Source organism: Ceratotherium simum, chromosome 26 (genome assembly GCF_057802395.1).
Source record: "Ceratotherium simum simum isolate JZ-2026a chromosome 26, ASM5780239v1, whole genome shotgun sequence".
Taxonomy (NCBI): domain Eukaryota; kingdom Metazoa; phylum Chordata; class Mammalia; order Perissodactyla; family Rhinocerotidae; genus Ceratotherium; species Ceratotherium simum.
In genome coordinates this window covers 3405990-3431605 of record NC_141925.1, presented here as the reverse complement: position 1 = coordinate 3431605, position 25616 = coordinate 3405990, and the positions used below count along the sequence as shown (strand labels likewise).

Below are 25616 nucleotides of genomic sequence, written 5' to 3'. Positions count from 1 at the left end.
ATGTTCTTGGCTCCTTTGTTGAAGATTAGCTGTCCATAGATGTGTGGTTTTATTTCTGGGCTTTCAATTCTGTTCCATTGATCTGTGTGTCTGTTTTTGGACCAGTACTATGCTGTTTTGATTACTATAGCTTTGTAGTATATTTTGAAGTCAGAGATTGTGATACCTCCAGCTTTGTTCTTTTTTCTTAGGATTGGTTTGGCTATTGGGGATCTTTTGTTGTTCCTAGCCAAAACAATCTTGAAAAAGAAGAATAAAATTGGAGGGCTCACACTTCTTAATTCCAAAACTTACTACAAAGCTACAGTAATCAAAACAGTACGATATTGGCATAAAGACAGACATATAGTCAATGGAATAGAGTAGAGAGCCCAGAAACAAACCCTCACATATGTGGTCAAATGATTTTTGACAAGGGCATAAAGACCATTAACCAAGGAAAGGACAGTCTTTTCAACAAACGGTGCTGTGAAAACTGGATATCCATAGGCAAAAGAATGAAGTTGGACCCTTACCTAAGACCATATACGAAAATTAACTCAAAGTGGATCAAGGACCTACATGGAAGACCTAAAACAATAAAACTCTTAGAAGAAAACATAGGACAAAGCTTCATGACATTGGATTTAGCAATGATTTCTTGAATATGACACCAAAGGCACAGGTAAAAAAAGAAAAAATAGACAAATTGGACTTTATTAAACTAAACAATTTGTGTATCAAAAGACACTAACCACAGAGTAAAAAGGCAACCCACAGGAGGGGAGAAAATATTTGCAAATCATATATCTGATAAGGGATTAATATTTAGAATGTATAGAGAACTCCTAAAACTCAACAACAACAAAAAGCAAACAACCTGATTAAAAATGGGCAAAATATTTGAATAGATATTTCTCCAAAGAAGATATACAAATGGCCAATAAGTATGTAAAAAGAAGCTCAACATCACTAATCATTAGGGAAATGCAAATCAAGACTACAATGAGATGCTATCTCACACCCATTAGTATGGATACTATCAAAAAATCAGAAAACAGCAAGTACTGGCAAGAATGTGGAGAAATTGGAACACTTGTGCACTGTTGATGGGAATGTAAAATGGTAAAGCCGCCATGCAAACCAGTGTGGCAGTTTCTCAAAAAACTAAAAATGGAATTACCACATGACCCAGCAATTCCGCTTCTGGGTATATACCCAAAAGAATTAAAAGTAAGGTCTCAAAGAGATATTTGTACACCCATATTCATAGCAGCATTATTCGCAATAGCTAAAACATAAAAGCAATCCAAGTATCCACTGACAGGTGAATGGATAAGCAAAATGTGGTATATACATACAATGGAATATTATTCAGCCATAAAAGGGAATGAAATTCTGATACATGTTACAACATAGACGAACCTGGAAAACATTATGCTCAGTGAAAGAGGCCAGACACAAAAGGAAAAATACTGTATGATTCCACTTGTATGAAGTACTTAGAGTAGTCAAAATCATAAAGACGGAAAGTATAATGGTGGTTGCCAGGGCTGGGCTGAGGGGAGAATGGGGAGTTGGTTTTTTAATAGGTCTAAAGTCTCAGTTTTACAAGAGGAAAAGAGTTATGGGGATGATGGTGGTGATGGTTGCACAACAACATGAATGTATTTAATACCACTGAACTGTACACTTAAAAATGGTTAAGATAGTAAACATGCTATGTGTGTTTTACCACAATTTTTAAAAAGTAAAAAAAAAAAATTATAGATCCTGTATGATTCTATTTATATGAAATTCTAGAAAAGGCAAAACTAAACTATAGTGAAAAAAATCAGACCAATGGCTTAGGGCCTGAGGGGTGTGGTTGGGATAGACTGCAAAGGGGCATGAAGGAACAATTTTTTGGAGAAAGAAATGTTCAATATCTTAATTGTGGTAGTTGTTATATGGGGGTATACATTTGTCAGAACTCATCTAACTGTACACTTGAAATGGGTGCATTTTATTGTGTATAAATTATATCCCAAAAAAGTGATTAAAACCTTATGACATTAAGAGACAAAAAAATACACTGTGGACATTTTTCCAGTTTGACCTTATTATTTTTTATGGCCACATAGTTTCCTACTGTATAACTGGACCATAATAATTTTACCAATCCTCTTTGGATAGAAATTCAGTTTTTCTCCTTCAATTTCCCATTGTTATAAACAATTTTTCAGGATTATCCTTGTAGTCACATCTTTGTGCACTCGTCCAATTATTTCTTTAGGATAAATTCCCCAAAGTGGAACTTCTGGGTCAAAGATATTAAATGGCAATAGATAATGGCAAATTATGATCCAGAATCATTGTATTAATACAATCCCACCAACTACGTATTAAGATTCCTACTACTCCCATATTCTCACCAATGCAGACTGTTATGTTTTTATAATCTGTGCTAATAAGATAGATGAAAAATTATAGCTCATTGTTTTGTTTTTTCTTGATCATTAGTGAGATTGAGCAACTTTTCAGCCTTGGTCATTTATACTTCTATGAATTATCTGTGTCCTTTTTTCTATTTCTTTCTGTGTCCATAATTATCTATCTGTGTCTATAATTCTATTTGGTTATTTCTTTCTTATTGATTTAAAGAGTTCTTTATATATTAAGGATATTAATGCTCTTTCATGTATGTTGCATATGTTGACTCCTGGCTTGAGGTTTTCTTTCAGTTTTATGACTTTCAAATTTATGACAATTTTATTCCCTTTTATGACTCCTGGATTTTATTTCTTGCATTAAAAAGCCTCCCTTACCCAAAAAATATTTTAAAATATTCTCTCACATTTTCTTCATATGCTTTTCTATTTATAATTTTAACTCTTTAATCCAAACTGAAATTAAATTCTGTGTTCATTGTGAAGTAAAGCTCAAAAAACTTTTTTCATAGGCTGGCTAATTGCCCCAACACCATTTCCACTGATGTGAAATGCTGTTTTTGTCATATTACCAAACTCCTTCATACTTAAATAATATAAATATGTATTTGTTCCTGGACTCTATTTTTTGTTCTATTGACTTATGTATCTATTCTGGTGCTAGCCCACCCTGTTTTATACAGCTTAATATAAATGGAAGATTGTATTCAAGAAGGCAAGGTTGGTTCAATATTAGAAAATCTATTAGTGTAGCTCACAGATTAAAGGAGAGATCTGATGTACATTAGTCACATCACTCCCTCCAGTGGCTTCCCACCACACTTAGAACAAATACAACCCCCCTATGACAATCCAAACTTCCCCCTCTGACCTTGTCTCCTAACCCCTTTTCTGAGCTCACTGTCTCATTCACTGGGCTCCAGCACTCTGGCCATTTTCTGCTCTTCTAACACCAGGGTATTTGCACTTGTTGTTCCTTGAGCTCTTTGCATGACTAACTGTTTCTCACCCTTAAGATCTCTGCTTATATGTAGCTTTCTCACAGAGGCGCTCCCTGGCCACCATGACTAAAGCATCCCCTCTCCCTAGACCACCAAGTCTCTATCACTCACACTGTTTATTTCACTCACAGCACTAACCACCATCAGAATTGCCTTCCTTATTCACTTGTTTTCTTCTTTATTGTCGTTATCCCCCATCCCTACTACACTCACAGGGTAGGGACTTCGTCTAACTTGTTCTCTTTCACATCCCCAGTGCCTGGAACACACAACAGGCTCTCACTAAATATCTGCTAGTTGAATGAATGAATGGAAATAAATCATGTGATTATATCAATATTGCTAAAACGTCATTTGCTAATTTAACAGACACACCTAAAATTTTTTTTTAAATGTGTAAACATACATAAGAGGCAGTAGATCATACAGCACATGCCTTGGTGTCAGTGAAGCCTTGGTTTCTATCCCAACTCAACTGCTTTGCAGTTGTGTATCCTTGGACAAGTCATTTAACCTCTCTGGCCTCAGTGACCTCATCTATAAAATGGGAGAAATAATGGTAATGAGAGTTGTTATAAGAAGTAAATGAAATGATGTAAATACAGTGCTTAACAGAATGTCTGGAACACAGTAAGCCTTCAATAAGTATTATATAATGTTATTTGAATGGTAATAGGAAATTAAGATTCGAAGAATATTTTCCAAGAGGAACATCTGAAATATGTAACCTGAAAATAGAAATCTGTCACAAACATCAGGCTTAACAGTTTGGGCTAGAACCACTCCTGGTAGGGTCAGGAGTAAGACAAGGATGCCTGCTACAACTGCTGTCATTCAACATTGTGCAAAGCAAGCAGTGGGTCTGGCCAATCTAGAAAAATTGTTCAAAATAAGAGTTATAATTTTAGAAAAGAGATGAAATTATTTGTATTGCAGTAATTCAAAAGTCCAAAAAGAATTAACTGAAAAATGATGAGAATTAATGTGACTGTCTGATATGTTGATGGGATATGGGATAATATGTTGATGGGATATGGTACCTAATATATGGGATAAAATACACAAAAAATTGTTTTCTTTGATACCAACAAAATTCATAATAACAACAAAAACTGTTTAAAAATACCTAGATACAAATAAGAAATGGGCAAGATCTTTTACTAAAAGATCTAAAGGAAGACCTCAATAACACCCACGTTAACCTGTACACATTAATGTGACTTTAATCAAAATCCCATCTTTTTTTTCCCCTTAATTTTGACATTTAAAACAATAAGAGAGTGACAACAGTCAGAAAGATTCTGAAGAAGTAGAGGGGAGTGGCCTCGCCCTGGCCTACTTCTCATGTTCCCAGATTAGTTAGGTCGGGTTGGGCAACATCTACCTCAAATTCATTGCACTCAACTCTCCAACATCATTATGAACTGAATGGCTGGAAAATGCGATTTTACTTGTCACTGAGCTTCTTTTAGCATTTTCTATGTGAAAAGGTTCACCTTGAGTTAAAGTGCCCAGGAACCCCAAGGCAAATCCAAGGTCAGCCTTGGGGCTGTAGCCAGTGATCTCCTCTTAAGTGAATAACATTGAGACCCAGAGAACCACAGGGCTGGAAGGCATGGGTTGGACCCATTTCAATGAGCTGCTGCCACCCAAAGCAGTAGGCGTGACCTCTGCCCAGCCCCACATCCTGTTTTCTCTCTTAGATCCGTGGATGAGGGATGGCGGACCCTCACCCCCTGAGTTCCTGGGGCCCTGCCGGAAATGCTGCCGTGGGCTGGACATCCTGCCCCTACAGGTGATGAGGGAAGCAGGGGTAGGGTGGGCTCAGGGTCCTCAAGCATCCGTCTTAGCTTAGGGAGGGACACATAGCGGGGCAGCCAGCCTTGACAATGGGAGCCACTCAAGTCCCTGGAGAGGAAAAGGAATGTGAGCAGGTGGGACTGGGGCATGGCTTTGCCTCTTAGCATCACTGTCCCCAGAAGAAAACAGTGCTGCCTGTGGGTCAGGAGACCCCAAGAAAACAGAGTAAGAAAAGTAGCTGAGCAATTGCTCTGAGAACCCACTTTCTCCTCCTTTTCGACTCCTCCTTCCTCCTCCCTTCTCCCTTCCTCCTTCCCTTCCTCCTTCCATCCTTTTTTAATTAATAGACTTTAGTTTTTAGAGCAGTTTTAGGTCACAGAAAAATTGAGTGGAAAGTACAGAGATTTCCATATACCCCCTTCCCCCACTTATGCACACCCACCCCAGCTATGAACATCCCCCACCAGAGTGGCACATTTGTTACAACCAATGAATCTACATTGACACGTCATTATTACCCAGAGCCCAGAGTTTACATTAGGGTTTACTCTTGGTGTAGTACATTCTATGCGTTTGGACAAATGTATAATGACATGTATCCACCACTGTAGTGTCACACAGAGTAGTTTCACTGCCCTAAAATCCTCTATGCTCCGCCGATTCATTTCTCCCTCCTTGCCCCAAACCCCTGGCAACCACTGATCTTTGTACTATCTCCATAGTTCTGTCTTTTCGGTAATGTTATAGAGTTAGAATCATACAGCATGCAGCCTTTCCGGACTGGCTTCTTTCATTCTCCCCTTCTTGTGAGTGGAGCTGCTCATAACCTCATCACCATTTCCAGGTTGCAAATGAGGACACCACAGCACAGAGAGCTCAGGCGGCCTGCCCAGTGTCACACAGCCAGTAAGTGGCAGAGCTCAGGTTCAAGTCTAGGGCCCTGGCTCTTATCCATTTGGCCCCCTGCATCTGAGCGATGCTCAGGGACTACTCTCACCAGCCAGGAACAGACAGCCCTTCCAACCCCTTCCTGGAGGCCAAACTGAGGGCCACCCACAGTCTGGGGAAGGAGAAAGGGTGGGTCCCTACCAATCCCTGGAGGCCTGCTCACCTGTCCCAGGCTGCTCGGTGGGGACACAGCAGGTAGCAGGTTCAGGCTCTCTCTTCACAGCTCCTGGCAGCAATCTCGGACTCCATGAGGAAGCAGGAGGTGCGGACAGGCGGGGAGGCTGGCCAGGGCCACGGCGCTGGCTCCCCAGCTGAGCAGGTGAAAGCTCTCGTGGACCTGCTGGCAGGGAAGGGCGGTCAGGGCTCCCTGGCCCCACAGACCCCCGACAGAGCACTGGACTCCCCTCTGGGCCCCCACAGCAATGGTAGGTAGACAGAGGGGTATCCCTGGGCACTTTTTCCATCCCCCCTTCCCTCGCCCTTCCCAACCCTCCCCTCTGGCCTCTATCCTGCAGACTTGAGAATACAGAAGTACCGCGAGGCCCTGCTGAGCACGGTGAGAGGTGGCCAGGAGCTGGGCAGCCCCTCGCCCAGGCTGACCAGCCTCCTCCTGGTGGAGGGCCTGACGGACCTGCAGCTGAAGGAACACGACTTCACGCAGGTGGAGGCCACACGCGGGGGCTGGTGCTCCACCAAGACCATTGCCCTGGACAGGCTCTTCCTACCTCTGTCTCGGGTGTCCATCCCGCCTCGGATCTCCATCACCATTGGAGTGGCCGGTGTGGGCAAGACCACCTTGGTGAGGGACTTTGTCTGCCTCTGGGCCCGGGGGCAGGTCGGTAAGGACTTCTCACTGGTGCTGCCTTTGACCTTCCGGGATCTCAACACCCACGAGAAGCTGTCTGCAGACAGACTCGTCCGCTCTGTCTTCCCGCATGTTGGGGAGGCTGGCCTGGCAGCAGCAGCCCTAACTAGGGCCCTCCTGATCCTGGACGGCCTGGACGAGTGTAAGACACCTCTGGACTTCTCCAATACTGTGGCCTGCACTGACCCCAAGAAGGAGATCCAGGTGGACCACCTGATCACCAACATCATCCGGGGCAACCTCTTCCCAGAAGTTTCTGTCTGGGTCACCTCCCGCCCCAGTGCGGCTGGCCAGATTCCTGGGGGCCTGGTGGACCGGATGACCGAGATCCGGGGCTTTAACGAGGAGGAAATAAAGGTGTGTTTGGAGCAGCTGTTCCCTGAGGACCAGGTCCTCTCGGGCTGGGTCCTGAGCCAGGTGCAGGCCGACAGGGCCCTCTACCTGATGTGCACCATCCCAGCCTTCTGCCGGCTCACGGGTTTGGCACTGGGCCACTTGTGCCACAACAGGCCGGGGCCCCAGGACGCAGAGCTGTGGCCTCCAAGGACCCTGTGTGAGCTCTACTCTTGGTACTTCAGGATGGCCCTTGGTGGGGAGGGGCAGGAGAAGGGCAAGGCGAGCCCTCGCATTGAGCAGCTGGCCCACAGTGGCCGCAAGATGGTGGGGACACTGGGCCGGCTGGCCTTCCATGGGCTGGTCAAGAAGAAGTACGTGTTCTACGAGCCGGACCTGAAGGCATTTGGCGTGGACCTGGCTCTGCTGCAGAGCACCCTGTGCAGCTGCTTCCTGCAGCGGGAGGAGACCTTGGCCTCCTCGGCAGCCTACTGCTTCACCCATCTGTCCCTGCAGGAGTTTGTGGCGGCCGCGTACTACTATAGCGCATCCAAGAGGGCCATCTTCGACCTTTTCACCGAGGGTGGCGTGTCCTGGCCCCGGCTCGGCTTCCTCACGCATTTCAGAAGCACGGCCCAGCGGGCCATGCAGGCTGAGGATGGGCGGCTGGACGTGTTCCTGCGCTTCCTCTCGGGCCTCTTGTCTCCAAGGGTCAATGCCCTGCTGGCTGGCTCCCTGCTGGCCCAGGGTGAGCACCAGGGCTACCGGGCCCAGGTGGCTGAGGTCCTCCAGGGCTGCCTGCGCCGCGACACCGCGGTCTGCGCCCGGGCGATCAATGTCCTGCACTGCCTGCATGAGCTACAGCACACGGAGCTGGCCCGGGGTGTGGAGGAGGCCATGGAGAGTGGGGGCCTGGCCAGGCTGACCAGCCCCCATCACCGTACCGCCCTGGCCTACCTCCTGCAGGTGTCGGACACTTGTGCCCAGGAGGCCAACCTGTCCCTATGCCTCAGCCAAGGCGTCCTCCAAAGCCTGCTGCCCCAGCTGCTCTACTGCCGGAGCCTGAGGTGGGCGCCCGGGCGGGGTGCAGGGTGTGTGGGCAGAAGAGAGAGCAGAGGACCTAGAAGGTTCCTCTCCTCCACCATGCCCCTCTGTATCAATGTTCTGGGGCTGCCATAACAAAGGACCACAACTTAAAACAACAGAAACTTATTCTCTCACAGTTCTGGAGGCCAGGGTCCAAAATCAAGGTGTTGTGAGGGCTGTCCTCCCTCTGAAGCCTATAGGGGAGAATCTTTCCTGCCTCTCTAGCTTGTGGTGTTTGCCGGCATCCCTTGGTTTGTAGACGCATCACTCTAGTCTCTGCCTCTGTCATCACAAGGCCACCTTCTCCCTGTGCCTCTGTCTTCACATAGTGCTCTCCTCTCTTGTAAGGACACCCGTCATGTTGGATTACAGGCCCACCCTACTCCAATATGACCTCATCTTAACTAATTACTTTTGCAATGACCCTATTTCCAAATAAGATTGCATTCTTGAGGCACTGGGGGGGTTAGAATGCCAACATATCTTTTGTGGGGGACACAATTGAACCTACAACACTCTGTAAACCATCCCAGTGCTGATGGAAATGAGATACACTCACTCTGCCCTCAGTCCATCCTCTGTCCTCTGCTCTGGACCTTGGCAGGGGGAGTGAGGAGGGAAGGTTATAGGACCAGGGCCATTCAGGACCTGAGAGCAGCTTCCGCATACTCAGAAGGAGGAGTGCTAGCAACCAGTGTCCCGCAGATGCACATGGCATGCGGGGCTGCTGGGAAGACACCTCTCTGGGTAGGAACCCCAGGGCTCATGCCACTGAGCCTCCCAGTTCACCCTCGTAGGAAAACTCTGAGCATGGTGGGTGTGCTGGAACAGATCTCTGAGCCACATGGAGTGGCCTGCATTGGGATGGAGAGGAGGGAGAGGGAAAGGATCCAGCCTTTCCAGACACATCAAGCCTGAGTGTCTTCACTGCCCCGATGCCAGCCCTTTGCCAGGGGCCTCATCCCAGCTGCCTGTGGGTGGTGGTACCATTCACTATCGCTGTTCCTCCTGACCAGGCTGGATACCAACCAGTTCCAGGATTCCGTGATGGAGCTGCTGGGCAGTGTGCTGAGTGGAAAGGACTGTCGCATTCAGAGGATCAGGTAACGCTGACCCAGGAGATCCTGCCAAGGGTGCCCACTTGTCTCTCAGGGTCTGGGGCTCCTTTCCCATCTTCCTCTCTGCTCAATCAGCCAGTGGTGCTTTCAGGGAGAGGTATCTTTGAAGCTTGTGGCTCAGGATGCAGGCTGCTTGTTTCCAACCATTCCAGGAAGTTCCAGAGGCTCAGGTACCTCCTGTAAGAAGAGGGAAAAATACGATGAGCATCAGATGAGGGACACAGAAGCATTTCTCCAAGCACCATATGTGCTGATGTGGTGCCAGGCCCAATTTTCTCTCAGGTTGTCTCAAAGTTTGCTCTCAAACAGTATTCTGGACACAGAATTGCATCTTTAAATAAAATGTAAATTTTTTTAAATTAAGAAAATGAGTTAAAATTCAAAACAATTTTAAAAATTTAAAATTTAAACATTGCATCTTTAATGTTTAATTAGATGAAAGTTTATATACTGACTGTCAAACAAATCTATGTGCTTATGAAGTTTCTCCTGTAATAACATTTCCAAGTCTGAGTAACACCCTGGTTTGTAGCTGAATGGATATGATGACCTGAGGGTGGCTTCTGGAGAACTAGGGAGGGGAGTTTGGAGAATACGACCCAGAGAGTAGTTTTTCATCCTCACACAAGCTTCTGAGTTCTGACATAACCTTTATGCGAGGAAATAGAAGTGTAGGATGAGTTGGGAGAAAAACTAAGTCACTGAGGAGAGTGGTTAGAATGGTGGGCTCTGTGTGACCTTGTATAGTCACCTCTGTGCCTATGGAGGGTAAAAATGGGGTTTAAAAGGTATCCACCTGTGAGTTCAGGGGTCCCCATGACCATCCTCAGGTTCAGTGGACTCACAGAACTCAGAAAAGCCATCAGATCCACAGTTATGGTTCATTACACTGAAACAATACAGGTTAAAATCTGCAAAGGGAAAAGGTCCACGGGGCAGGGTCCCGAAGAGGCCAGGCCCGAGACTCCACCTGTCCCCTCCCAGTACGGTCAGGCTCCCAGTGACGACATGTGACAACACACACAAAGCATTCCAACCAGAGAAGCCCACCTGAGTGAGGTGTCCAGAGTTTTTACTGGGGGTCTGTCATGAAGACATACCTGACCACCCACACGGCTGACCTTAGTCTCCAGCCCCTCCAGAGGTCAAGATGACACTGCAGGGCCCAAGGCCCCACCATAAATCACACTATGAGATAAACCCCAGCAAGGCCCAAGGGCCCCAGGTCAATAGGTCAATGTCAGGCAGGATGTTCCAAAGGCTTAGAGGTCACCTCTCAGGAGCCGGGGGCAAGGTTAATCCTTTACTGCACGCTACCTCTTAGAGCTGTTGTGAGGCTTCAATGAGTTAATTCAAGGAAAGTGCTTAGGACAGGCCAGCACAGAGGAAGCACTGTATAAGGGTCAGCTTTTATTGGCAGGATTACCTTTGTCTTGTTAGTCAGAGATATAAATGTAATCCTCTTGAAAGAAACATGATAAAGACAACTTCCCAATATTAATATCTTTTCCTTCATGGGAGCCTCCAGCAAAACAGTCAACTTTCAGTGTTTTGCTTAAAGGAGTCTAGATAGTGCTCAGAAATTTTTCTGAATAAAGCCAAAAATTCCTTCTGTAGCCACATGCCCTTCTTCACCTCTCTGCAGTTGGTCCTCAGTGCCACATCCCTCTTTGAAATGTCCAAGACATCCTTCAGAAAACACACACGGTTCATGAAATATTAGTTATAAAATATAAAAGCCCTAGTCGGGGGGTGGACAGAGTCTCCCTAGATTTTGAGAACATTTATATAGAAGGTGGTCTGGATGAATGGTCTTCAAACTTTTTTAAGCAATAAAACCCTTTTTAAAAGTGACATAGGCAGAAGAGAGACAAAAGAGGGGAGCTGCTGGCAATGAAAGAAGAGGGGATGGGGGGCCCAGAGCCCAGCATTTGGTTCCCCTCAGCCTCCTGGTGGCTCCTGAAGTTTTTCTGAGGAACCCTTGGGGCCCTTGAAACATAGCTTGAAAAGTACCAAGGGTTCTAATTGGATCCTTTGGCCGCCCCACAGTTTTAAGTGCCCAAGAAACTATAAAGAAACTCAACAGCTACCATTTCTGAAACTGTGTACATGAAGCAACATTAAGTTGATCCACCAGTATATTCCTGGAATCACCCGTTCAAGGAGAATATTTTTACTTTTACTTTTAAGTTAGTTCTGTAGTAACTCTACCATTTTCCTTTCTTGCATTAGAGAAAGCGCTGAGGCCAGTGGTGTGGTGGAACTATGAGTTCAGCAGTAGTTCATGAGAGCTGATTGTTAAATTTTCAGGAATTTTTGCAAGCTGGGAGTGCTTGAAATTGGCCATGGTGGGAGTATTTACACCATGGAAATTGGCCAATGCTACGAATCAGGATTTCTGTGTTTTGTTTTTTCCTGAGAGCCAGTTTTCTAGCACACCACTGGCTGGGATCCATGTGGTAGACCTCTATAATTGCCCATACTTTTTGCTGTGCTGTTTGTATAGAAGCTGTTGTGCTAGATTCTGGCTAAACTTTTCCCTGGGACCCTATGCCAGCATGAGGGTCTGTCTGCCCACTCTGGCCTTACTTTGCCCAGTTTTTCTGGGCCTGGCATTCTGCTCCAGAGCTCACCTCATCTCCACTTGGGTCCAGGCCCCAGCAATGCTGAGGAGGCCAAGGGTTTGTGTCATGGGCCTGGTGGTGACGAATAGGCGACAAGACTCATGGACCTGCAATAACCACTCCTCTCTCTCTCCTTGGGCAGTTTGGCTGAGAACCAGATCAGTAACAAAGGGGCCAAAGCTCTGGCCAGATCCCTCCTGGTCAACAGAAGTCTGACTACTCTGGAGTAAGTAGGACACCAAAGACCAACCTTTCACCATTGGGACAGGGAGAGCTTATAAGCCATCTTGTGAAGTCCCTTCCTGTGAAATGATTGGGGTCCCATCGATGCTGCCCTGATTCAGCCCATAGGTAGCCTTTGGGCATAATACTCATATTTCCCTCAGAGCAGGTTCCAAGGTCTTTGAGCCCCTGTAGGCAGCACCCTAGACCACACTCTACCCTGGGTGGGTTGGAAGGACAGTTGAGCAAGCAAAGTCATGGCTCCTCCTCAGCTGTTAGGACTCACCCAGTGAGTCACCAGAATTTCAGCCCTGAACCTGGTATTATCATTCTTTTCTTCTCCACACTTGGCCCAAGGCCACTAGTCCATCAGATCCTGCTTTCTTCTTCCCATCACCTGGGGCCATCTTGGGAAACTCCTTCCTTTTTCAACTAAATAAGGATCTCTGCCCCAGTTCCACCAAACATGAAATCCTAACCATGATACATTTCTTTCAAGGATCATAGATTTAAAGGTCAGTGTTAACTTCTGTTCCTCCTTGCCTCCCTGGGAATTGGATGAAAGAGAATGGTTCTTCCTCTCTCTTCCTTCCACTAGCCTCCGCAGTAACTCCATTGGACCTCAAGGGGCCAAGGCTCTGGCCGATGCTCTGAAGATCAACCGCACTCTGGCCTCTCTGAGGTATGTGTCATTGGCTCCCTGTCCTGCTGCCCCCAAGGAGGGCCCAGAAAACCCTCTCCTTTGATGCCACCCACAGAGTGGGAGGCAATTCGAAATGGTGGGTATGAGATACTAGCTCCCATCTCATTGGATACGACGGGATCTTAGATCCTAAGCAAGTTTCCAAGTTCCAGTTCTTCCCTAGTAATTGTGCTTGTGTTTATGGCCTGAGCAGGGGATAGAGGACGGGGGGTGGGGGTGGGGGGCGGGGGGGGCATGTAGAGGTGGAAGGGCAAAATAATCTATGAGGAAAACCTCTTTCCTCCATTGAGAAATCCCCAAGGCCATGGTGTTAGAATGTTCCCCTGAGGTGTTTTCCAACACATTAAAAAGCCCATCTTCCAGACGGTTCCTATGGTTTGGTGTGCTCCTTTTAGGGGCCTGTGCTTGTATCCATTCTTAGTTGAGTGTGTACCATCATTTTGTTTTGGTTTTTTCATTTATTTACTTTTATTGAGGTGAAATTCACATAAAATGCACCATTTTAAAGTATACCTTCAATGGCACTTAGTAGATTCACAATTGGGCAACCATCACCTCTATCTAGTTTCAAAATATGTTCATCACCCTAAAAGGAGACCTTGTCACCATGAGCAGTCACTTCCCATTCTCCCCTTCTCCCAGGCCCCCGCAAACAGCAATCTGCTTTCTGTCTATATGGATATGCCTATTCTGGATATTTCATACAAATGGAATCATACAATAAGGCCTTTTGTGTCTGTCTTCTTTCTCTGAGCATAATGTTTTCAAGGTTCATCCACATTGTAGCATGTATCAGTGCTTCATTCCATTTTATGGGTGACTTTTTTGTTAGTGCCATCAAGTAGATTCCAACTCTAACGACCCTGCGTACAGCAGAGCAGAACCCTGTCCAGTCTTTTTGCACCATTCTCTCACCTTCTGGCACTATATCAGATGATGCTCCACTGCTATTCATAGAGTTTTCATGGCCAGGTTTCTTGGAAATGGGTGGTCAGGTCCTTCTTCCTAGTCTGTCTTAGTCTGGAAGCTCCATTGAAACCTGTCCACCAGGGGTGACCCTGATGGTATTTGAAATATCGGTGGCATAGCTTTCAGCATCGCAGCAACATGCAGCCACCACAGTATGACAACTGACAGACGGGCCATATGGTTCCCTGATAGTGAAATGAAGCCAGGCCGCAGCAGTGAGAGTGCTGAATCTTAACCACTCGCTGGATCACCAGGGCTGGTTTTAAGGCTGAATAACATTCCATTATATGGACAGACCATAATTTATTTATCCATTCATCAGTTGATGGACATTTTGGTTATTTTCACCTTTTGGCTGTGTGAATACTGATGCTGTACACATTTGTGTACAATTATTTGAGTACCTGTTTTCAATAATTTGGGTAGGTATCTACGAATGGAATTTGCTGAGTCACGTGGTAACTCTATGTTTAACCTTCTAAGGAACTGCCAGACTGTTTTCCCCAGTGGCCACACCTTTTTACATTCCCACCAGCAGTGGATGGGGGTTACAGTTTCTCTACATCCTTGACAACACTTGGGTGCTGTGGCTTTTAGCTGTACTTAGGACTATTGATGACCTAGTTATTGTTATCCAGATACCACGGGTACCTTGTCCCCCGTCAGCAGGCAAGTGCTTAGAGACCTAGAGGGAAACCTAAGGCCCGAGCAGCAGCAGGAAGGGCTGATTACTCCCCAGTTCCTGTGTGGTGGGCAGTGAGAGCATGTAATGGTCAGAGCCCCTTCTCACCGAGGTCAACTGCTGGCTCTTGCTTAGGCCTTGGTGACACTGTGGTGGATGTTCAAGCCACCCTTGGGTGCCCTCGTGTGCTCCATTGGTAATGCGCCTCTTCTTTGCCTCCACAGCCTCCAGAGCAACATGATCAAGGATGATGGTGCCAGGTCCATAGCTGAGGCCTTGGCTGCCAACAGGACCCTCTCCGTGCTGCAGTGAGTGGACTTGCTGGCTGGCAGAAGCCTCCTCTCTCCTTTCCTCCTCCAAGGGCCTCTCTGCCTGTTTTCTGTAAGAAGGGATGGATGGGGCAAGATCTGCGGTTTTCTGATCCATCTGGATGGCCCCTGGAAAACTTGATGTCCACTGCTTTTCCAGAGAACAGGTGTTGGGGAAATAATTAAAAATAAAGCCCTCTGCCAACCCAGAAAATCCTCGCCATAAATGTAGGAAAGAAAACAGCTTTATTATTTGAATAAGCATTCTACTAGACTGCAGTGTGCATCATAGGCAATCCACCAACGAGATTGCAAATATAGAAGATAATTTCACCCTTTTCTATAGCCAAGCAGATACGACCCATTACAAATGCTTTTTCAAGATAAACAACAACTTGTCCTCAAGTAAGAGGACTGGACAGCATCATTTGTCGCACATAGTTTATCCTAAATTCGCCTGGTAGATCTGGGTTTGCTAATTGCCTTTATCCAAGGGAAAAATAAAACTTCCCCTATCTTTATGACAAGCTGGAACTTAAAACTTGGAGCCAGTGCTATCTCCTTGATGGGTATATTTCAGAGAGACGGCTCCACGGCTCTTACAAAAAACATTTCTTGGCTGTAACCTGGCAAGAGGTTTATTTAGCTTTCAAAAGGATGTACATACTTCTCAAAGGGACAGAGAAAGGATTTATAATTGCAAGTTTTCTCAAGGAAATACTCTACGAAAAGAGACAGGGGAAGGTCTCTTTCCCTTCCAGAACCAGGGAGAAGTCCCTTTTGTTTAGATTGTATTTAGCCTCACACAGAAGAGGTCCTGCCCTGACTGTCCTTCTAGGATGAGCACAGGGGTTATTCTATAACATCTCCCTCCTCCAGATTTAGTATAAGAGGAAGTAGCTTTTAGAGAAAAGGAACCTAAATGGAGGGTCTGTCCTAGGAAAGTTTATAGGGCTGGGAGACAGGCTGCTGGCTGGTCTAGATGGAGGTCGACTGTTGAGTGTTGAGAGGATTAGTTGGGTGAGGGGCCAGTGGGGCTTGTATGCGGAATTCTGCACTTGGGAGGTTGCTGGATATTATCAGCATCCACTGGTCACCGCTTTCCAACCTCTGACAAGGGAGGGCCCAGCTGCTCTTGCCTCTTCCTCTCCACATAGTGTCTATTGGCATCACTGGCAACAATCCACAGACCTTTCCTGGAGACTGCTCCTCACTACTGTGATAAATGGAGAGGGCACTTGAGTAGTCTCTGACCTTGCACTTTGAACAAGACTGTCCTTGGCCTTGGACTGGCTGTGGCCAGCTTTGCTGAAGGACCCCTCTCCTTTCCTACAGCCTGCAGAAGAACACCATCGGGCCCATGGGAGCCCAGCGGATGGCAGATGCCCTGAAGCAGAACAGGAGTCTGAAGGAGCTCATGTGAGAAATGCAGAAGGGCCAAATTGGTATCCTCAGTGCCTGGCACAATGCCCAACCCATCATAAATATTTGTGAGCATGGGGATAGATGGATAGATGGATGAGTGGATGAGTGGATGGATGGATAGATGAGTGGGTGAGTGGATGGATGGATTGGTGGATGAGTGGATGGATGGGTGGATGGAGGAGTGGATGGATGGATAGATGGAGGAGTGGATGGATGGGTGGGTGAGTGTATGAGTGAATGGATGGATGAATGTGTGGGTGCAGGATAGCTGGCTTTGGACTCCAAAGCACTGGACCAGGAGAATGGAGACCCAGATTCCCAGAACGGTGTGAGCCCCAACTGTCTCAGGCTCACATTTACTGCCTTCCCAGCTGGCAGAAGAAAACCGAATTTCCTGGCCACCTTCACATAAAGTACCACAAATACCTCTCACTAAAGCATTGGCCCAGCCCCCTGCCAGGGAGTCAAGAAGGACATTGGTATCTTCATCTCTTACAGGCAGCTGGTGGTCACTTGCAGAGCTACTACCCAACTGGCCTCAGGCAAAACAAACTGTGCACTGGGCACTCTTGAGACAACACAGACAGCCCTACTCTGGAAAGGAGGCCCTGGGCCCCACCCTACCAGGCTGCTCCAGGAGGCCAGCTCACCCATGTCCCGTCTCTTGCAGGTTCTCCAGTAACAGCATTGGTGATGGAGGCGCCAAGGCCCTGGCTGAGGCCCTGAAGGTGAACCAGAGCCTGGAGAGCCTGGAGTGAGTCTGCCTGATTACCCCCCAGGGGTGATTGTGGGCAGAGGGGTGACTCCCCCTGGGGTTTCCCATCCAGAAGGTGGGTGGGTCCTGGAGGAGAGCTGTCAGTCAGGGCCACTTCCCTGCCAGAACCCAGCCAACCACCAACCCTGGGCATACTGTGATCTTAGTGTCTCTCCCTCCATGCCCACCCTACTTGTCCCATCCCACCCCACAAGCTCCATTCCCCTAGACAGTAGGGGTCAGTGTTGGTTCTGGAGTTTTCAGAGTGACAAGCACCGAATGCCCTTGACAAGCTGGTGCAGGTGGCTGAAGAGGCAGTCTGCTGCAGTGGTCTTGGTGGGGGATGGGGGAGCTCAGCGCTGCCCCCACTGGGGAGACTTGGCAGCGCCACTTACTCTGGGGGCTGCAGACACAACACACCCTCCTTAGAAGCTGTTTGGAGCCATCCAATCAAGGCAGAGTCTAGATTTTGGGGCTGGTTGTGCTAGACTCACCTTCCCTGACTTAGCAGGGGCTGGAATGTGGGGGATGGGAGAGCAAAGAGGAATGATGAGAAGAGCAGTGTGGGGTGACACCTGTTCTCAGGATCCCCCAACTCCCTGTTGAACCAGTGCCTGCAGTCCCAGGCTGGACTGGTAGCTCCCTCTGGGTCCTGGGCCAGCCACACTAACTATGTCCCATCCTCTGTTTGCAGCCTGCAGAGCAATTCCATCAGTGACACAGGAGTGGCAGCGCTGATGGGGGCCCTCTGCGTCAACCAGACCCTTCTCAGCCTCAAGTAAGTCCTAGCCTCCCTCTCTAACCAGGGGGTCTGAAGCGACTTTGGGACTGGGAAGCCCACACCTACCCCTGTGGGCCTGTTATGGGGAAGATCTGTGGTTGGACAGCTTGGTTCTGGAACCTAGCCTCCTGCACTCTTGCTGCTCTCTCAGGAGGGCAGGGCCCCTCAGCTGGCAAGCTCTGCTGCTTCTTTCCTATACACAAGCGCTTTAGGCACCCAAGCATCTCGCCTGCCCCTGCCCCTCACACTCATGAGGTCCCGTCGTCTTATCCCCTTCCTCCTGGACCGTCCTACTGTTGACAGTCCTAAAGTGAGGACACCTGGCTGACTAGCCGTCAGAGCTCTGAGCTTCCTGGAGCAGGCTCTTCACACGTCACCCCAGATCACTCAGGAGGCCCAGGTCCCACCTGAGGTTTCTTAGGTTCAAAAAGCCTGAACGCCTGGGCTTATCTCCCCTGGAGGCCTCATCTGTCTAGTCAGCAGCTCAGGGTCTTCTCTTTCCTCAGCCTTCGAGAAAACTCCATCAGCCCAGAGGGAGCTCAGGACGTGGCGCATGCTCTCTGCACCAACAGCACCCTGAAGAACCTGGAGTACGTGAGTGGGGGGCAGGCTGTGCTTCCTAAGGCTCCTTTATGCCCCAGGCCTTGCCCACCCAGAGCAGGGGGACTGATGGGCCAGACCCTTGTTGCCCTTGCCAATGTACAAGGCTGGTGAAGGATCTGCTTGGGAGGGGGTAGCCAGGAGACCTGACATCTGGTGGCAGCCCTGGCACGAGCCCCCCACTCCATGTCATAAATTACACGAGATGAGGTTAGTGGGGACACTGCCTGCCCCCCACCCCTGTGATGATGGACCATGTAGGAGCGGCCAGGTTGTGAGCGGCAGCACAGTACAGGGGTCATGAGTGAGTCCCTCGCAGCTCCACCATCTCCTGGCAGGTGACCTGTCACAGAACCTCAGTGAGCCAAGCCTGGGCCCACCCTCTCATGGAGTTGTCAGGATTCGGTACAATACTCTAGGGCAGGTGCTTGGCACAGTGCCTGGCACAGAAACGTACCCGACAAACATGAGCTAGGCAATCCTAGCAGACTCGACGCAGTCCTCAATGCAGGCAGGGGAGCAACCTGGATTCCTTGGTGAGTGAAGACAGGGAGCTTCATAGCCGGCTCCCACTCACTTGCCCCTGTTCCCCTCCTCCCAGCCTGACAGCCAACCTCCTGCACGACGAAGGTGCCCAGGCCATCGCGGTGGCAGTGAGAGAAAATCGTGCCCTCACGTCCCTTCAGTGAGTCTATGGCACCTCCACCTACCCCGCTCCTCCACAGAGCTGCAGGGCCACACTCAAACCAGCTGATGCAGCAGACCAAGTCCAGCTTTTGGGGCCCCCCCACATGGTCTCAGGGGCCTCAAGTAGGCTGTGCCCTGCCCCCTGCTCTGCTTCCTGAAGTTGATCCACTGAGAGGCCAATGGTGGGAGGTGGGTGCCCATGGCTGTGCTTCTGTGTGTCACATGCTTCATGCAGGGGCCTTTTGAGCCTTTCCCTGTTCCCACCCCAAACTGGGGAGTGCTCACTGACCCCTTGGGGACTAAGCCTGAGGAGGGCTGCAGGAGTTCTGCCCATCAGCGGCCAGGACCCTGTCCTGCAGGGACTCTGTCACTACCGTCAGACTCTCCTGGGAGAAGCCTCCCCTTTCTGGAGCCTCCAGGACCTCCTGGGCTCTACCCTGGGCCACGGGGTCACATGTCTGTGTCTGTCCAGCCTGCAGTGGAACTTCATCCAAGCTGGTGCTGCCAAGGCCCTGGGACAAGCACTACAGCTCAACAGGAGCCTGACCAGCCTTGAGTAAGTGGGGCCTTCACAGAGGCCATGGGGAAGGCAGGGGAGCAGAGGAATCTGAAACCCCAGTGCCCACCAGGCGCAGGGTTGGTGCAGATGGCCTCCAGCACACAGCCTCCTCTGCCCTACGGCCAGGGGGGCACGTTTCTGTCCTCATCTGCTTTTTTTTTTTTTTTTAAATAACAACTTTATTGATATATATAATCCACATACCATAAAATCCACCCATTTAAAGAGTACTATTCACTGGTTTCTAGTATATTCACAGAGTTGTGCAACCATCACCACAATAAATTTTAAAACACTTCCATCACCCCAAAAGAAACCCCATACCCATTAGCAGTCACTCCCCATTCTCCCCTGCCACCAGCCGCTGGCAACCACTAATCTACTGTCTCTACGGATTTATCTATTCTGGTCATTTCACATAAATGGAATCATACAATATGTGGTCTCTGTGACCGACATCTTTCACTTAGTATAATGTTTTCAAGGTTTATCCATGTTATAGCATGGATCATTACTTCATCCCTTTTTGTGGCTGAATAACATTCCACTGTATGGATAGACCACGTTTTGTTTATCCATTCATTAGTTGATGGACATTTCAGTTGCTTCCACTTTTTAGCTATTATGAATAATGCTGTGTGAACATTCATGAGCAAGATTTTGTGTGGACGTGTTTTCATTTCTCTTGGGTCTATACCTGGGAGCAGAATTGCTGGGTCGATGGTAACTCTATGTTTAACCTTTAAGCCTCATCTGCTTTAGACACTGACCAGTTCTTCTCCCTCAGCTTCCAGGATTTCCCATCTCTGGCTGGTCCTCCTCATTCTTTTTTTCTGTTGGACTCTGAAATACTGGTTTTCCTCAGGGCTGTGTCCTAAGCCATCTTCCCTCGAACGATATCTTTTTTCTGGAAGTTCTCTTCTTCTCCCAGGGCTCCAATTACCTTCCAAGTCCTGGTGGCCCCCACATCTATATTCCAACCTTTCTCCTGAGCTCCAGACCCATGTATCCACTGCCCACTCTGCACCTCCCCTTGGCTGTCTCACAGGTACTTCCAAATGCTCAAATTCTCTCTCCCACAAGCCAGCTTCTTGGTTCCCCATTTCATGAATGGAACCAGCCACCAATTGTGCAAACTAGAAACATTGCCTTTACTCACCCTTCCCACTTGCAATTCATTTCCAAGTCCTGCCAACATCCCAGCAATTCCCCTCTGCCCACATATCCACTATCCAGGCCACCAGCATCACTCACCTGCATCACTGTAGCATCCTCCACATCCTGTCCCTCTCACACTGCTGGACAAAGATTATTCCAAAACATCAATCTGTCCCTGCTCTGGGTAAGATGTTTAAGCGGCTGCCCAGTGCCTGCAGAGTGAAATCCAACCCTTACCGTGGCTTCCAAGGCCCCCAAAGATCTGCTTCCTTTGCACCTCCTCAGCCTCGTTTCGCACTCCAGCAACTCAACTAGATTTCTTTGGGTCCCTTACGTGTGCCACACCCTCTCCCCCATCTCTCATCCTTTAGGTTTTGGTTTAGACCTGTTTCTTCTGGGCAGCCTCCAGACCACACTGGGGTGGGAGACCCTGAGGGGTCCTCCCTGCAGCCTGCAGTTGGCCTATGATGACTGCTCATTTAATCATGTCTCCCCAGCTGAGTTCTAAGAGGGCAGAATTGGGCTTTCTATTACACAATACACTCAAATGTTTGCTAAAATTATCAGTGCAAACTGCTCCTTTAAACATGCCAATGTCCACTTGAACTAAACTCTTAACCATTTACTGCTCCAGGGCCTGCTACTTCCCTCCAATGTGGGAGGAAAAAAAAATGTAAACGCTGACTAGCAAGAATGGCCCGGGAATGGAGGATTTCAATTTAATTTTCTGGTTGGGGCCAGCCCCATGGCTTAGCGGTTAAGTGTGTGCGCTCCGCTGCTGGCGGCCCGGGTTCGGATCCCGGGCGGGCACCGACGCACCGCTTCTCCGGTCACAATGAGGCCGTGTCCCACATATAGCAACTAGAAGGCTGTGCAACTGTGACATACAACTATCTACTGGGGCTTTGGGGGAAAAAAAATAAGACAAAAATTAAAAAAAAAAAAATTTTTCTGGTTGACTTTGAAAAGCACACCCTTTTGTCCGAGCCCTTGTTGACGGTATTTCCACGTGTCCCTTTTCTTGTTTGCCTCTGATGGTCTAGACTCGTGAAGACCCCAGACCCCTCTGCATGTTAATTAGGAGGCCATAGTGCTGTAGTGGCTGCACAGGAGGGGCAGTTATCCCCAGGGCGACCCTGGGAGTATAGTCTATGGTGTGTGTGGTCTGAATTAAATCGAGAAGGTCCAAGCTCAGCACATCATGCTAGAGTGCTGGCCCTGTGCCCCACGGGTCACGCTCTGTGTTCAGTTTACAGGAGAACGCCATCGGGGACGAAGGCTCCTCTGCGGTGGCCAGTGCGCTGAAGGCAAACACGGCCCTCACTGCTCTCTAGTAAGTCCCGAAGTGCACGGCAGCTGGGAAGCCGGCCCCCTCACCGTCCTTTCATGCTAAGCACTAGTTTTGTTTCCCCGTCAAGGACGGTGTGTTTGATTTTCCTAATATTAGCAATCGGGACATCAAACATCTAGAATTAGTGGTTCAGGGAGTGTTCTCCCCCAAACGCTCCAGGAGACTACCTCTACTTCCTATATCCATAGCATCCAGATCTCTGTCCTAGGCATCCGACAGTGTAGATAGGAGACACGGTGTTCTTTGGACAGACCACAGGCCAACAATTTTCAGTGCTATTTCACCACTTCCAGTCCTAAATCTAGAGGTAGTGAAAATGAAGGTTGAATATGGACAGAAGGCGGGCTGGGGCAGGCGTGAGGGCTGGAGAGGCCCTGCCTGTCGCGTTGACTGCATTTCCTCTTACAGTCTCCAGGTAGCCTCCATTGGTGCCCCGGGGGCCCAGGCGCTAGGGGAGGCCCTGGCTGTGAACAGAACCTTGGAGATTCTTGAGTAAGTATTCCAGTGTCTGGCTACAGTCTCTTGCCCAAAGAAACCAAGCTGTTGATTCAAAATAGATATGGAAGGAAAAAAGTCAATTTACATGGAAACTCACAAATCAGTTAATGTCTTCACTTAGATCAAGCTTGCCCCAGCTTCCTCTGTTCCCACTTCATACCTTCCTGGGGTCACTATTGTTGGTCCTCCTCTCCTTACCTATCTGCTTTCCTTGGCCTTGCCCAGGCTGAACATGTCCCACGGCCCTGTATACGGGCCCCTGGGATGGCCAGTGGCCACTGATCTTGGTCTATGAGAAGATTCAAACTCCCGGGGGGCAGGCCTCAAGTTCTGTGGGGCCCTCAGGTGCGTCCAGGTTATCCCTGCTCTTACGGTTCCGTGAAGCTGAGCACATGGGGACTGCTGGATGGAGTGTTGCCTCTCATGTCTCAGCCCAGCTCTCCTTTCTTTGGAATGGAAAAGCAGGATGAGGGCTCCAGCAAAACCACCAGGTTGGGCTGGCCTCACCCCTCCTTGTGTGTCCTGCTCCCCAGGGCTCATCTCCATTCTGAGCCCGGGAGTGAGGAAGAAGCAACCCAACCCCTGTGGGCGCTGAGTCTACGCCGTCTCTATGCAGTAGCCCTCATCTGAAGAGGTATCATTTTTGCCTCTTAGCTGTCACTATGCCTTAGGTTTCCTGTCTTTCCTGACAGCTTAAGAGGAAATGCCATTGGAGTGGCTGGAGCCAAAGCCCTGGCGAATTCTCTGAAGGTCAACTCAAGTCTCCGAAGACTCAAGTGAGTGGTTGTAGAGACTTACCTGCACCCCAGAGGAGCAGACTTCTCTTCTGGAACCTCCCCCATGGGATAAGATGCTCTTGATCTCCTCTGTAGCGTCTTCCTTCCGAATACAAATAGCTCAGACTGTTCTGTTTACTATAGTCCAAATTGAGGATGGGTTTGTTCATTCTGCCTAGCTTGAGCCAGAGGTAAGTCATTTAACATCTGCATTTTTGCTCTTACCTCCTCTATGGCACTTGGGTGGGACAACCTGCCTACTTGTAGACAAAGGTCTTAGGGTTAAATGCCACCTCGCTGTTGCTATTGCGCCTATGGACAAATCAGCCCCAGAACTGCCCCCCAAGATGATGCAGTGCTGCTTTCTGGGGCGTGTTCTTCTGTCCCAGATGGCTCACTGTAGTATCTCTCTCTTTTCTCTGCCTAGTCTTCAAGAGAATTCCTTGGGGATGGACGGGGCAATATGCGTTGCCACTGCACTGTCTGGAAACCACGGCCTCCAGCACATCAAGTGAGTGGGCCTCGGCAGCATCTGCCCTTTCCTGCTATTCTCCCTCACCATTAGAACTGCTCCCAGGTCAGGCCCTGCCTTCCACCTGTTTCTCAGAGCCACCTGACTCCCAAGCAGCCCCTCAGCAGCTCTTCAGGGAAACTTGGTACAAGAGCGAGCCATTCTGAGCCTTGTCCATGGGAGGGATCCTGGAAGCACAAAGGTTTTGCACGGAGTTCTGCATTTTATGTAGTGACCATCTGCTCTTTACTAAAGAGAACCTGTAGGCCCCTCGCCCTTCAGTCAATTTCTCAACCCCTGTCCTAATCCTTCTCTTTTAGTCTCCAGGGAAATCACATTGGGGAATCCGGTGCCAGGATGATCTCAGAGGCTATCAAGACAAATGCTCCCTCATGCACTGTTGAAATGTGAGCAAAACAAGTTCCTGGTGAACTGGGCAGGAGGACAGACAGACACAGCTGGAAGCTTTCGAACAAAAAGACCATTTTCCAGGGTGCCTTCCTGTGGTCTGGGAATGATGCTGAGTTGCATGAGAGCTGGTTTCCTGCAAGGAGGCGGGAAAGGTGCTGCCAAAGCTGAAAGCACCTCTCCCGGTCCAGGGTCAGTCCAGGCGGGGGCGAGATGGACACTCTGTTACAGCATAGAGGGAAGGGTCTTCCACCGAGGGACTCACGGATGTAGGCCTCAAAGCTCAGCAAGGAAGAAGCCGGTCTGAGCTTATTTATACCCTGAAGTCATCACATGCCCATTTCTTATTACTACTGCCCTTTCCACTGCCCTCGTTAAAATCATCCCCCTCACTCTGAAATGAGTTGCCATCTTCAAGCCCATTAAGAGTATCAATTTGGCATTGGTGACAGAGGGAACTGCTTTTTCTTTTCTCAAGAAGAAAAGAAGGTTTTAGAAGTATGATCCTGGGCTGGCCCCGTGGCTTAGTGGTTAAGTGCGCGCGCTCCGCTACTGGCGGCCCGGGTTTGGATCCCGGGCGCGCACCGATGCACCGCTTGTCCGGCCATGCTGAGGCTGCGTCCCACATACAGCAACTAGAAGGATGTGCAACTATAACATACAACTATCTACTGGGGCTTTGGGGGGGAAAAAAAAAGGAGGAGGATAGGCAATAGATGTTAGCTCAGAGCTGGTCGTCCTCAGCAAAAAGAGGAGGATTAGCATGGATGTTAGCTCAGGGCTGATCCTCCACACACACACACACACACACACACACACACACACACACACACACACACACACACACACACACACACACACACACACACACACACACACACACACACACACACACACACACAGTATGATCCTTAGAGACACATGGAAAAATTAGGGGAATTTTTTTGAAGAGAAATGAAGGCTTTAATTATAGGATTCTGGAGACAGAGACAAAAAAACATTCTCCATGGTTTTTGCCATCTTTTATCCATTACAAAATCT

The 25616-nt window shown here is 48.5% G+C and overlaps 1 protein-coding gene across 1 annotated transcript; it reads left to right on the top strand.

Moving 5' to 3' along the window:
* Positions 1 to 6383: 6383 nt before the first annotated feature.
* NLRC3 (NLR family CARD domain containing 3) lies at positions 6384 to 25273 on the top strand. The gene is made up of 17 exons (XM_004438128.3): positions 6384 to 6582; positions 6673 to 8422; positions 9458 to 9544; positions 12326 to 12409; positions 13004 to 13087; positions 14984 to 15067; positions 16403 to 16486; positions 17163 to 17246; positions 17941 to 18024; positions 18534 to 18617; positions 19229 to 19312; positions 19787 to 19870; positions 22281 to 22364; positions 22791 to 22874; positions 23573 to 23656; positions 24084 to 24167; positions 24488 to 25273. The coding sequence occupies exons 1-17, from the start codon at positions 6405 to 6407 to the stop codon at positions 24576 to 24578; spliced, it is 3198 nt and encodes a 1065-aa protein (XP_004438185.1). The 5' UTR covers positions 6384 to 6404; the 3' UTR covers positions 24579 to 25273.
* Positions 25274 to 25616: the final 343 nt, after the last annotated feature.